The 15,537-nt window shown below is 36.2% G+C and overlaps 2 protein-coding genes across 5 annotated transcripts in view; one reads left to right on the top strand and one right to left on the bottom strand.

Moving 5' to 3' along the window:
- LOC149791875 (sulfate anion transporter 1-like) overlaps positions 1–6,655 on the top strand; it is an 82,754-nt gene extending 76,099 nt beyond the window's left edge. For all 4 annotated transcript variants that reach the window (XM_089970384.1, XM_089970385.1, XM_089970382.1 and 1 more), the window contains 2 exons: positions 3,734–3,831; positions 6,184–6,655. In XM_089970384.1, coding sequence (XP_089826510.1) covers positions 3,734–3,831; positions 6,184–6,216 — 131 coding nt within the window. In that variant the 3' untranslated portion in view covers positions 6,217–6,655. The remainder of the gene's footprint in view (positions 1–3,733; positions 3,832–6,183) is intronic.
- LOC149791874 (serine/threonine-protein kinase DCLK3-like) overlaps positions 1–15,537 on the bottom strand; it is a 427,773-nt gene that overhangs the window by 395,767 nt on the left and 16,469 nt on the right. The window lies entirely within an intron of this gene.

Raw genomic sequence — 15,537 nt, 5'->3', positions numbered from 1 at the left:
TAACACTTATAATAGATGTCATTTTTATGGATGACATTAACACTTATAATACATGTCATTTTATGGCTGTCATGAACACTTGTAATACATGTCATTTTTATGGCTGTCATTAACACTTATAATGTATGTCATTTTATGGCTGTCATGAACACATATTTGTAATATATGTCATTTTATGGCTGTCATGAACACTTATAATATATGTCATTTTTATGGCTGTCTATAACACTTATAACAGATGTCATTTTTATGGCTGTCATGGACACTTATAATAAATGTCATTTTTATGGCTGTCTATAACACTTATAATATATGTCATTTTTATGGCTGTCTATAACACTTATAATAGATGTCATTTTTATGGCTGTCATGAACACACATTTATGATAGATGTCATTTTTATGGCTGTCATTAACACTTATGATAGGTGTAATTTTTATGGCTGTCATTAACACTTTAGTATATGTCATTTTTATGGCTGTTATAAACACATATATTGTTGTTATGGCTGTCATGAGCACTTATAATAGATGTCATTTTATGGCTGTCATGAACACTTATAATACATGTCATTTTTATGGCTGTCATGAACACACTTGTAATACATGTCATTTTTATGGCTGTCATTAACACTTATAATACATGACATTTTTCTGGCTGTCATTAACACTTATAATATATGTCATTTTATGGCTGTTATGAACACACACTTGTAATATATGTCATTTTATGTCTGTCATGAATACTTACATATAATAGATGTCATTTTTATGGCTGTCTATAACACTTATAATAGATGTCATTTTTATGGTTGTCATGGACACTTATAATAAATGTCATTTTTATGGCTGTCATGAACACACACTTATAGTGTCATTTTTATGGCTGTCATGAACACTTAGATGTCATTTTTATGGCTGTCATGAACACTTAGATGTCATTTTTATGGCTGTCATTAACACTTATGATATATGTCATTTTTACAGCTGTCATGAACACTTTTAATATATGTCATTTTATGGCTGTCATGAGCACTTATAATAGATGTAATTTTATGGCTGTCATGAACACTTGCAATATATGTCATTTTTATGGATGTCATTAACACTTATAATAGATGTCAGTTATATGGCTGTCATGGACACTTATAATAGATGTCGTTTTTATGGCTGTCATGAACACATATCATTGTTATGGCTGTCATGAGCACTTATAATAGATGTCAGTTATATGGCTGTTATGGACACTTATAATAGATGTCATTTTTATGGCTGTCATGAATGGTTGTAATACATGTCATTTTTATGGCTGTCATTAACACTTATAATAAATGTCATTTTATGGCTGTCATGAACACTTATAATAGATGTCATTTTTATGGCTATCATTAACACTTATAATATATATCATTTTATGGCTGTCATGAACACACACTTGTAATATATGTCATTTTATGGCTGTCATGAACACTTATAACAGATGTCATTTTTATAGCTGTCAATAACACTTATAATGTATGTCATTTTATGGCTGTCATGAATACACACTTGTAATATATGTCATGTTATGGCTGTCATGAACACTTACTTATAATATATGTCATTTTTATGGCTGTCATTAACACTTATAATAGATGTCATTTTTATGGCTCTAATGAACACTTATAATAGATGTCATTTTTATGGCTATCATTAACACTTATAATATATGTCATAGGGTTATGCAGTTACAGGTTCTTTGTAATGGCAAGGTTGGAAAAAAGTTGGTACAAGGCCAGATTTTACTGGTACAAATGCTAATCAGTGAATCTTATCAATGCATTGTTTACCATTTGCAGAAAGTAAGGAAATTATGTTGTAAACAATACTTTACAGAACGAAAATGTAGTAAATGAATTTTTGACCTTTACAGGGGTTGCCTTGATAATAGACATAGTCACACGTTATCACCATTACAGTAGTGCCATCCCATTCCATTGTCAGTCACCAACTTAATCTGGACAAAGTTAACAACTTTGGTTCAGAGTTGACTTATAAACAGTTATGGTGTTTACATGCACTGCATAAAATGTTTAATTTTAATGGCTTGGTTTGAGTGAAAGCCTGCCTTCAATGTCAGCGTTACTTATAATATCACACAACTTACAGTCATCCTTAAATAGAGAGCAACACAATCCAAACCAAGTTGGTCCCCAGCAAACAAAAGTCTTGGATTAACATGTAAGAAGCAGAAATCCAGATGCTTTGATTTTTATTATTTGGCACACCCACAGTTAGTCACACACACCAGTAAAGTAGAGTCAGTGTATCTCTGTGATAGCTTCAGGCATTATTTCAACAGCAATTATACATGATGAAACTGGCCCATAAGCTTCCTTGCTTTTTACGCTGTGGCAGCAATCCATATTTCACTAATTTGATAACCATGGGAACTCCAGCCCTAATTGTAAGTTGTCTACGGAGGCAGAATTATACCATATCTATCTTGCATTAAACCACCTGAATCCATAATAAAAGATGAGCCAACTCTTCTTCTGGTGCCATATTGTTGCTGTCAATCATAGATCAAAGGCAGCATTCATATGGGACTTTATTTCTATGAACAGAATAGGTCAGCTTCTAGCAGACTTTGATGTTGAGACATTAACTTTCAAGATTTGAAACATTTTATAATTTGTTGGTACATGAATACCAACAGTCTCATTTTTCCAGTACAGGGGAAAATATTACCATTATAGACAAGCATGTACTGATGTAATAGAATCTCTGCAACAAATGTCACTATGATAACTCTTATGAATACTTGCAACATATGTTACTATGATGACTCTCATGAACACTTGCAACAAATGTCACTATGATGACTCCTATGAACACTTGCAACAAATGTCACTATGATGACTCCCATAAACACTTGCAACAAATGTCACTATGATGACTCTCATGAATGCTTGCAACATGTCACTATGATGACTCCCATGAACAATTGCAACAAATGTCACTATGATGACTCTCATGAACACTTGCAACAAATGTCACTATGATGACTCCCATAAACACTTGCAACAAATGTCACTATGATGACTCTCATGAACACTTGCAACAAATGTCACTATTATGACTCTCATGAATACTTGCAACATGTTACTATGATGACTCCCATGAACACTTACAACAAATGTCACTATGATGACTCCCATAAACACTTGCAACAAATGTCAGTATGATGACTCCCATGAACACTTGCAACAAATGTCAGTATGATGACTCCCATGAACACTTGCAAATGTCACCATGATGACTCCCATAAACACTTGCAACAAATGTCAGTATGATGACTCCCATAAACACTTGCAACAAATGTTAGTATGATGACTCCCATGAACACTTGCAACAAATGTCACTATGGAGACTCCCATAAACACTTGCAACATGTCACTGTGATGACTCTCATGAATACTTGCAGCAAATGTCAGTATGATGACTCCCATGAACAGTTGTAATTAATGTCACTTTTATGGCTCCCATGAACAGCAATTTAAAGAGGGAACATTGTATATTGTACTTAATTTTACAACTAGTCTGCGTGAGTTTAAGCCATATGGCTTACTTTCATAAAAGTGTGTTACTCTATCCTTTTTGATACTTTGAATATATGTAAAAGAAATGCATGCGCTATCAAGCCAGAATTATTTTTTTTATACCTGATAGCACAATCTCATTTTTTTCTCCAGATGCTGTGATAGAATTTATTCTCAGGTCCAAGACTTTGGAAGCCAACTGTGATTGTTTCTACCTTTCAGTTCATGATGCAGTGTTGGATATTTCTCAGGTACCATGACATTTATACACTTTTGTATTACCATATATACTAATTTTTAAGTGGAGTCCAAATGCATCTGTGCAGACCCAGGTTTGGCATCTCATAATGCACCAGCTGATCAAGATCTATACAGTCTGTTATGTGTAATAAGGAACCAAAAAAATACAGACCCTGATCTGCTGGCACACTATGCAATGGCAGATAAGGTCTGTGTTGTTTGCAATTGGTCTTTACTAATAAGTGAGTATATATCGTACCTATTGAATGCTACAGGTTTGATATGGGATAGATACACAATCTGTATTTTTCATATTGCATATCATATCCAGGCAGAAACTGTTTGCAATACCTACAACTTTCATGCTGTTTATTATTAAATTTAATAAATAAACAGTGCTCAAGTTCTTTAAAGATATTTTGTATTTCTTCAGCAATTTTAATTAAGTTCAGTTTCAGCTGAATAGGTGTTTCATGAGTGAAGTGAAGGAAGTGTGGGTATCTTCCATGATGCAAAAAACAAGGATAATTTATATGTGGATGGAATTAAACCTGTGAACATCCCAAGCTGCTCTGAATGCTATTTAAAATGTGTTTATTGGCAAAGTGTAAATACTTAGTATGTAATAAATAAAAAACACAGGGTGCTTTTTATGTTTACAGTTCTTATTTAGTACATTCAGATTGGGCAGTATACATTGAAAATATTGAGGTTTAGAGGATGAAAAATATGTAGTCACAGGTTATCTAAGTTTCATTAAAATTCTTAAACCATTTTGGAGCTGCAGCTTTCACACGAAAGTATTGCTGACAATGCCAACTCAGCTTCTACACAAATGGTGTTGCTGACAGTGCCAACACCACTTGTACACAAAATGTTGCTGACTGTGCCAACACAGCTTGTACAAAGAGTTGCTGACAGTGCCAAATCAGCTTATACACAAAGTGTAGCTGACGGTGCCAACACAGCTTGTACACACAGTGTTGCTGACAGTGCCAACACAGTTTGTAAACAATGTTGCTGACAGTGCCAACACAGCTTGTACACAAAGTGTTGCTGACAGTGCCAGCACAGCTATTACACAAATACTGTTGCTGACAGTGCCAACACAGCTTGTACACAAAGTGTTGCTGACAGTGCCAACACAGCTATTACACAAATAATGTTGCTGACAGTGCCAGCACAACTGTCATGCAACTAGTTTTACTGATAGTGACAACACAGCTTAACACAAATAGTTTGTTGACAATGCCAATACAGATTACAATATTGCTATCTTTCATCTATCTAAAACATGAACAAAAGCATTGTTCTCTCTGACTTACTCATTTTCTTTCCTTTTGCAACATTCACAGAAGAATGTTTGGTTATTCCAGAGTTTTTATTAGTTTGGCAAATCAATGAAATACTTGTGGCACACCTGAATAGCTAAAAAATGATTCAATATTCTATTGCTTGGGCTTTTCATCCTACATATAAAATCAGATATGTTAAATTTTTTTTACAATGGATATAATATGAGAACATCCCAAGTATTATGAATCCAAATCCAAGATGGACACAAACTTGGCAAGTACTTTGCCTCATTTATGATGTATATTCTAGCTTATAGGCAAGATCAAACTGCTAACAACATTTGGCGATTGCATACTGTACTGACAGTCAAGATCTATTTTGATTGCGCTATAGATTATTGCTATCAAACTGCATCGACCCAGATCTGCTGGAACATTATGAGATGGCAGAGCTGGGTCTATGCATTGTGCAGTTGGACTCATTAAGGAGTATTCAGTATTGTTTGAAGTGAAGAGAAAATTAGTTGCAAGTTATTCTCTGTTGTCATTACATGTATTAGTTTGGAAAATTGAAAACTGGATTTGTGTGGCTTGCAGAATGGTGTTGATATTTTTCCTATAGGTGATTGATTTTACTTGTATGCAATTTGTCATAAGCAAAAATATAAAAACTCCAGTGCAAATTTTGAGGCTATACCCTTACCAATCTCTTATCCCCATCAGTGCATTTAATACACAGATGCATATAATGGGTGCATCTAATTCAAAGGTTCATGCAGTTTGCACATATGTATTATATACATGTGCATGTAGTACACAGGTGTTTGTAACAGGTGTTGCATATCAATATGCTGGAGTGCATAATACACAGATGAGTGTACATGTATAACACACAGGTAAATACAGAAGATAATGAATAGGTAAATGTCATAACCATCATTCTAGTAGTTACATTTATGCAGCATTTTTTCAGGAAAGCATTCATATTGGGCTTAAAAGACCAGACAGCTAATGTCACCTTTGATGCATGAAGAAGACATGATCTAAAGATGTTTATTTTTATTTCAGGCAACCATGGAATATCAAGCAAGTAAATTATGACAGGATTTTTTTAGTATTATCATGTACACAGATTAACTTTACAAACTCAGGGTATGAATATAAAACAGTATGATGTACTTCATGTCCAGAGAGCTTTAATTGTCCAGTAGAAAGAAATAGTCTCAGGAATATAATGACTTGTATAACCTAATCATGGATTATTTTGTGATGTTTCCTTTTTTTGTGGAAAATACTATATTGTCTGTTTTCATACATGTTATTAATTATTAGTTTTTAGCTCTGCAGGTCGTACTGCAGAAAAGCTTATGGGATGGCCAGTTGTCCAACATCTGTATATCCATTAGCACAATTTTCTGGTCACAATTCCTCATACATTACTTGGACAGTTGCCATAGAACTTTATACACACATTTATACTATGGACTTATGGGTCCTAAATGAAAATGGTGCTTCTCAGATATCCATTATGGCCATCATGGCATTCATCCAATATGGCCATCTTGAAAAACTTGTTATTGCAACTCTTCCTGAATCAATGGTCATATAAACATGAAGTTTTAACTAAAAGACTTCTTATGTCTTAAGCTGGTTCTAAATAAAAGTGGTGTCGATCATCTGATGTCCATTATGGCCACTACATTAGCCATCTGGAAAATATTTTGATTGCTATGCCTCCTGAATGGATGGTCATATCAATATTAGATTTTCACTGAAAGACTTCTTATGATATCTAGTTGGTCCTAAATGTAAATGGGTGTTGATATGACATCCAATATGGCCACCATGGCAGCCATCTTCAAAATCTTATCACAGCTTTACTTGAACAGAGTCATATTGATGTAGGGTTGTAATGAGAAAATGTTTCATGATGTAAATAAACATGATGGTGATCTGATGTCTGATATGGCCATCACAGCTTGTCCTTCTGAACCTTGAAACTATTGCATAGCTCAGTTTTTCCCATACTTGTCCTGGAATTTGGAGCTGAACATGGGTGTACGTTTTGCTTGTTAAAAATCCTATTTTAAAAAAAAATTAATTACAAATTTCCTCACAATTTTTTGTTTTGGACAGGAACTTAGTTCCATTCTGATACAAATGTATTGCATGTATATAGGAACAGAGTCCTAAAATATGAAAGGTTCATTCGAAATTGAGGCTACCATGCCTGTCTTTAAATGCCATATTGGATTGTGCAAACAGTTGCCCAAATCATTGTATCTCATCTTTGTATTATTCAACTTCTATTCATGTTGAAGAGGAAAGCAGAAGATTCAGAATTTTTTGCAGGAAAGAAAAGAAAACAGAACTGGAAGGACAATTGTGCCATCTTATTTAGATTTGTGAAACTATCTAGTAAAGGAAAAAACTCTACGTTTTGCAAATTGTACAATGTGATTTCGCTACTGGTCGTGGAGGTGACCATGACATAAAAAAGCTAATAAACATCAGCTTGCCACTTCATCATCAACAACGTATATAAAAACCAGAGAAAACCTTGATTTAATTCAGTCAAACTTTGGTTTTACTAAATTTCTTATAGAAATGAACCTTTCTCTTCCAGTTACTAGTATTGCTGGTGATTTATTTTGCACACATTTTCTCGATAGTAAAATTGTATGGGAAAATTCATGTGCTTGAACAAAAACAGTTCAGAAAGAAAATCACACAAAATTAAGATCATCAATGAAAGATGGTACATTGGAATCGATAATGATTGGGGGGAAAAACAAGGTGTGAAAAAGTCTATTAACAGCCTGTGTCTGAGTGTGTATTGCATTCTTGCATCTTCTGAATGGGCACTGGTATGGAACAGAGTCCCTGTTCAGAAGATGCAAGAGTGCAACACATGTGACTTTGACATTGAATAATTAAGTAAGGTACTGTTCTACTTTACTGATGGTTGTAGAAGTTGTAAATAGTTACATATGCATTGAAGTTTTAAAAATCAATATTTGTTCCTGAAAATAAGTATTTTTGTCATAAGCAGTGCAAGTTTTTGTACTCAGGTGTTGGCCGTTATGCTATTGTTATATCTATTCTCCAAATGGATGGCTATTTCATCATGGGGTTTTCACTAACAGATTTTTCTTATATAATGATAACTAGCTGGTCCTAAATGAAAATGGTGCCAATCCAACAACCAATATGGCTCCACAATGACTGTCTTAAAAATCTTGCTGTCACTACTCCCTCTAGATGAATGATCATTATGACAGGGAATTTTTAGCAAGTCCTAAATGAAGATGGTGCCAGTCATAGAGCAAATACAGCTATCCTGAGACTGTCTTAAAAATCTTCTTGTCACTAATCCACTTGAATGGATGGTCAGTGTCAAATGGGTTTTTCAGCAAAAGACTTCTAATTATGCTTGCTTTATCCTAAATGAAACTGGCGCTGATCAGACATTCATAATGTGTACCACAGCAGCTAATTTGAAAATCTTGTTATTGCTGAGAATTTGAACTTTGAAATATTGCTGAAGAATTTGAGAATCTTGTTACTCTGAAGAATTTAAGAATCTCATTGTTGTTGAAGAATTTGAGAATCTTTTTATCAATGATGAATTTTAAAATGTTTTTATTGTCAGAGAATTTGTTATCACTGAAGAATCTCAGTGATGGTTTCATCATTCAAAATTAAAAGGAAGAAGTGATCTTTTCTTGAATTCCTGGAAATGCTTCTCAGCCAGTACAGCATCAGTCTTTTTGAAGGACTCCAGTTGTTAATTATTTTTAGGTTCTGCAAAGAGTATAAGGTTAAAAACATTATCAGTTTCAGCAAATTTAAAAAGAAAAGAAAACTTTCCAGGCGAAAAATCGGAGGACAGAAAGATAATTTTTTATGGCTTGGTAATGTCTCAAAAGTTAGAGGCTTTGAATAAATACATGAATTACAGTGTACATGATCATAGCTTTTGATATATTAACCCATTTTGGATTGCAAGACAATATTAATTATTTATACACTAGAAATATTTGTTTATTAACAGGTTTTTTGAAAGATTTCGACAAATTTTGAAATTGTTTGCTTATGGTTTGCTTGGTTGAAATTTCCTGCATAAAAATTTATCCCTATTATGTTTACTTTTTATTTTTTTATTACAATATAACACTGTATTCAGTGCTTAATAAATTAGTAGTGGAACTCTAGGTACTGCAGTAATATTTGTTGTGATTGGTACATCAGTTTAAAGAGTGCTTCCTTGTTAGTTAAATAGCCAATATGTTTAAATATTTTGAATTCCAATTTTGTAATAATGAAAATGGCTTTAAATAAAGTGCAGTAGATCTAAACAAAGGTGTGGTTTCTTTTATAATTTCTCTGTATATACTGTATTCAGTTTTCATAGTGTGATGCCTTAGGCTGTTATATTAGCTCTCATTGAAACAAGTCAGCCTTTGTTTGGGTCATGATTTGGTTATCAGTGTATGGGGAGAAACCAATTTCACAACTGTATAACGAATAATACATACAATATGATTTCAAATACTACTGCCTTATGATATAATATGAAACAAAATCAGGATCTCATCATATTAACATTAGGACTACTCTCAGCTACTTTCTAATCCAGTGGTCTCTGAAAGATAAAAGTCATCTTCTGTTTATGTTGTGCATGTGTGTGTGTATGTATATATATATATATATATATATATATATAGACACACACACACACACATATAGTGGATTCTGGTTAATCGGGACACATCGGGAATAGAATATTTTGGCCCAGAAAGCCACTCTCCCAAATTATCCAAAGGAGTTAAAAAATGTTCTACAAACTGTATACAGTATAATAAAGGTATAATACAAAAGACAAACTACTGTTTACTGAGCAACAAAAATATTGTAAATGATTTCTAGAAGAGATGGTACACATCAGAGAAAAATATTTATGTTAAAATCAATTTCAATTTAGTGTATGCATCAGTCATGCATGCCAGCTTTTCTTTGTTTCTGACATGCTGCACTTCCAAAGTGGCATCATTTTCACTGTCATGTCTGGCATATCCAAGCCTGAATGCTTAAAACCATATTGAGCAAGAAGCAGTTCTTAATGGTCTTACTGCATATTTCTTGCCAACTATTGGCGTCAAACTGTACTGCTTGTAAATGGTTAACCCTGCACTGACTTCTGGGCTGATGCAGATGATGTCAGTAGATTTTCTTCAGTTGCAGTTTTCTGTGATGCAATGTCTTAAATTTTTTTATGATTCCTATGTCCTTTGGCTGCACCAAGGATGTGGTGCTGGGAGGCAGAAATTCCAGATGGATGTTTCTCAAAGAATCTAAATGAGGGTGTTCTGCACAGATGTCAAGAAGCAGCAGGTCATTTCTTTACGTCCATTTTGGTTCCACATCCTCATTAGCTGAGTCTTAAAAATTTCAGATGTCATCTGTTAGCATGGTACAGAACTGGTAAACTTTCCATTCTAAACCCCTTAGCTTTGCGCTTTTCCCAATAACCAACAGCTTCCATTTATCAGTTCCTGACAGGTTGGAACACAGTTATACCATCCATTGCTTTCTTTGAACCAGACAGTTGCATGTTTGTAGCTCAGAGAACTGTCTGGCATGGCACGATATAACAGGCCTGTTTCATCAGCATTGTGGATGACAGCTGCACAACATTTCTGAAGCTAATTGGGCAGTTTTGTGGACTTCCATTGTTCTGCACTTGCAGCTTCAGCACTGTCCTTCTCACTGTATGCTTTCTTGAATTTACTGTCTTGCCTGGGTTTCCACAGAGACAATCAACCAATCATCAGTTTCTTTGAAATCCTTGTTACCCAGCTTTTTAGCTAACTCCTCTGACATTCTTTTCAGCACTGGACCACTGACACACACACCTCATCCAGTTAAATAGGGAACGACTGACTGAGGGCTTATTCCGTGTCTGGATCCATGCCTTCATGCTTCCATTTTTGGGATGTTCCCTGTTGTCCTTCGCATAATGCCCATTCCACTTGCAGTTTGTTATACTGCTGTATCACACATGTGATGGTAGATTTTGGCATTTCAGTTATCTCTGCCAGCTGGAGATGACTGGTGTTAGGCATCTGGCTTTTGATTTGGTTGGGTAAGGCAATCCTCGTAGCTAGTGTCAAATCTCTCCATGGCATCTTGGCAGGGGTCTGAAATTTTACAAGTAAAAGTGAGTGAATGAGTTTGTCCACATGCCACATAACCTGTAGTCACTGCAAGCAGAATTCCTTTGCTGAGTAAATCAGTGATGACTCACTCAATAATGGCCTCCACAAGCGCACCATCTAGCAGTCTGTGTTATGATTAAATGGCATTGTGTCCCAAATAAGTGAAGAAACTTTCTGGAATCATATATATATGTATATATATATATATATATATATATATATATATATATATATATATATATATATATATACACGCACACAAAGAGAAACACCTCTTACAGGTTAACTCCCCATTCTACCTGCTTGGTGCTTGTGTTGTACCCATGTGTAACTATTTTCATTTTTGCTTAATATCTAACATGGACCATCATGAATCCAGAAAGCGTGTTGGTGGTTTGTTTTAAACTTTTCTTATCACTATATATGCACTTTGACTTCTCTCTATTCCTCAAGAAGAGATAACTATAGCGTTCCTACCAAAAACCAGTAGGAATGTTTTCGATCGCGTCCGCGCTTGAGACATTTAAAGCGAGGCAGTCTCCAGTCTGACCATCCATTGTTGACTTGTCAACTTGTAAAGATGTCTTCCAAACTGGCAAAACTCAATGAAGCACACGTACATTTGGATCATGTCAGGCAAAACTGATGCCAAAGCCTGAAGAGGTTAAAAATGTCAAGTTGCTGAAAGTGGCAGAAGACCTGATAGAATAGCTCTTCAGGAAAGAAATAAGTAGCAAAAAGAGTGGACCGAGAAGTACAGACTTCAGAAGCAGCAACAACAACAGAAGGGGCCAGACAGTGGCTCTTTTGACTGTAGAGTAAAGACTAAGATGTTCTCCTTCTTCTTCCAAGAAGCAGGCCGTATCCCGTAGGAAAGCCTTCCGCCAGACGGGGACGAAATCCCAGACGTTAAGAGAGATTTCCTGAAAACTCTTAACTAACAAAACAGTCCTTTTCAGGTCTGCCCCAAAAATCTAGAAAATAAATACTACTCTATTGCCAAAATGTATATTTATGTATTAGTCTGTGAGTGTGTTTGTAAGTAATGGGATATAAATGTGCCTACAAACACTTCGTTTCCCTGGCTTGTAAGATAGTGTGTGTGTGTGTGTGTGTGTGTGTGCGTGTGTTTTAGGGTTGCATGTCTGGATGATAATAAAGTGTTTGTAGGAAAAAAGTCATCATACGTGCTTCTTTTAGGTTTGCGAGGTCCATATTTTAGTGGTGGTGTGGGTATTGTTAGTTTTTGTTTTAAGTGGGTGTTTTCCTTCACGTCCGTGCTTCAGGGATATAAAGTGGAGTATTCGTCAGTCTGGCCTCCTGGAAACCGAACAGCACAGGCGTGGATTTTGCCGCTCTCAAGAAGTGTCAGATCCAGATCCAAAAAGCTACAAGTTTGTAAATTGCTTGATGTGCATGACTACAACCACCAAAACTTCAACCACAACAACAACAACCACATCTAAATGATTTTGCAGCCCGCCAAGCAGTATCGACCTGCAGAAGCGGTCCAGCTGCCCGCCCCGCCATGTCGACCAGCAGATGAGGACTAGCTGCCTGCCTAGAGGAATCCAATAATACGTATCATATCATCTTTTATCATCAAATTAAGTCAGGGATTCAAAAGGCAAATTAATTATTAGTATTAAACCTTCAGGTATACATCTATTTGTGCTGTTTGAAAATCTCTATTCTCTTTTTTTTGTTCTCACTCTTATTCACCTAACAATTACGTTACTACAATATTTGCAATTTTCAATTAAGTAGTAATAGTAGTGTATACATTGTGCATACTGATCCCATATAACTCACTATTATACTCATACTACCTCGCAATGTCGAGAGTCACTAGATCGCAAATTAGGATGAACACCAACAGGTATGCAACTAAGAAAACCAACAACATGCTAAAGAAAATCAGCAAACTGAACAACTCATTTGGAAGCAACCCAGCAAGTCCAAACATTTCTGGCAAGATTGGAGAAAATACGGAAAGCAATGACACCAGTAACTTGTCCATTTCAAATGTTAGATTGGACAGCCCTCTCAATTTCAAAACCATTTTTGGGCATTTTACATCCAGCCCTACTTCATGTTTAATCATAGAGCGCCCGTTCGATGTTGTCTCACACAAACCGGGCGACAGTATCAAGTACCCAACACTGGAACCGAATCTGGGGATAGTAAGCATGTGGAACTGAACGAAATGAACGAACTGTCCCAAATGACATCACCCATTGCATGTAGCCCAATACTGACATATCGGATAGCACTGAAAAATTAAACATCGCCGACGGCTCTGCCTGCCCCGACCGGCCTGGGAGTGTTAAGCGAGACCCCAAATAAGAACTAATCCATCACAGTCGGATTTGAATGCAATAACATGGCAACACTAACAGGATCGCCAAATGAAGCAAAAGAGGTCGCGGCGCTCCCGATCCTGTCCGGGTTGCCGGACTTGTGTGATTTTCCTACAACAAACCTAATCCCGGAACGCCTATCCTACGCAGTTGAACCTCTCACACTTACCCCGCTATTCCACAACTAACTCACAACTGTCACAATCGCCGCAATTACCATCACCCACCAACCCAACTCCAAATTATCCACCCAAGTGTTTGTCACCGCTCCCACCCTCACCAACTCAAAGCCCACCCACCACCACAAATCTCAACAGGATAACCCAATGACAAGTGTTCCCAAACTCACTACCACTAGCAGCAAGAGCAAGAACACCAAACAGGATAAATTGGCCCAGACAGCACCATTACCACAAGGCAAGAATAAAAAGGGACTGATCGAATCAGACAAATCAAAGAAGCAGAATCACCAGAAGGCAAGAGAGGTCCTACATTCCAGCCAAACCCCAGTTCCTTCCATGGAAAATAATACAACAGACCTAGCAGATCCAAAAACATCTACGACCTACTTCCATCAGAAGATGAATATTGCTACATGTTATCTCCAGAAAGAGAAAAGCAAGATCACCAGAGGAGATACTGAGTTCAAAAAAGGGTAAAACCCCAATAAATGGAATACCCAAGACCAAACGGACAATTAAGGAAATTAGTAAGACAATAACAACAAAGAAAACAATCAAGACCCCTACCAAAGCCACAAAGAAAGCAACGGCAACCACACAGCCAACAGGAGGTAATACAAATGAAGGGACAAAACAACAAACAAAAATGAAAACCAAACAACAACGAGAGAAAAAAAAAGAAAAAAATTAATATCATAGCATAGAACTTACCTCAACATTAACTAGTTTAGCATCCGTTCTAACCAAAACTCATGCTGGAGCCTTCGAAATCATCCGACCCAAAACCATCATAGTCAGATGAAGCACCTCAAGACAAGTGGCCAAATATATGACAATTCAACAAATATGACCAACTAAAGTGAGTGTAACAAGACACAAAGCTCTCCCCAAAAATATTCCAAACATCATGCTGCAGGACCAAACAAGGGATGAGAAAGAGGAGGAAAAACCTACTGGTATGCTATCCAGAAAACCAATACTCCACCAAAAGTAACGATTGGTTATAAGTCAAATGCAATATACAAATAAGGTCATTAAATTACATCAAAAATTTGATCACCTAAGCAATAATGACCTAGCATTGGAACTAATAAACCAGGGAGCCGATATGTCAAGAGCTTCCAGTTTTAAGTCAAGCCAAGGACAACTGACCAACATAATACTACTCGAAACCCCGCCACTCCTAGTCTACTTGGATGGCCATTCTTACCCACTACTAGAATACAATATCAATCCTAGATTATGTAGCCATTGCAAATTATAGGGACACCAAGCCAGCAGCTGCACAAAAACAGACGTGACACCTGCGTCGGAAACCATAGCAGCAAATGCACATACACTGGACAAAAATGTGCCAACTGCAACTGACCACACCACCCTATTTCCAAAGACTGTCCTTACACCAGAAGAGAAGAGGCAATCATAAAAAGGATGCAAGAAAACATTTGCCACACGCAAATGCCAAATCAGCACTCTTATCGAATCACTCCCCCCCCCCAAAGCAGGAAAAGGAACTTAAACCACAAATACCTGCTATAATGGAGCCAAACCTTAAACAAAACCCTAAACCTACCTATACCCAAGCCCATTCACATCCGATAAATCAGCTGACAACAAAAACCACCCTCCTGCCCTCCAGCACAAACAAAAAACAACTGAAAT

The sequence above is a fragment of the Sinohyriopsis cumingii genome, chromosome 9, assembly GCF_028554795.1.
Source record: "Sinohyriopsis cumingii isolate HCF-2022 chromosome 9, ASM2855479v2, whole genome shotgun sequence".
Classification (NCBI taxonomy): domain Eukaryota; kingdom Metazoa; phylum Mollusca; class Bivalvia; order Unionida; family Unionidae; genus Sinohyriopsis; species Sinohyriopsis cumingii.
Note: the sequence above shows the minus strand (reverse complement) of the source record. Positions and strands in the feature narration are given on the sequence as shown.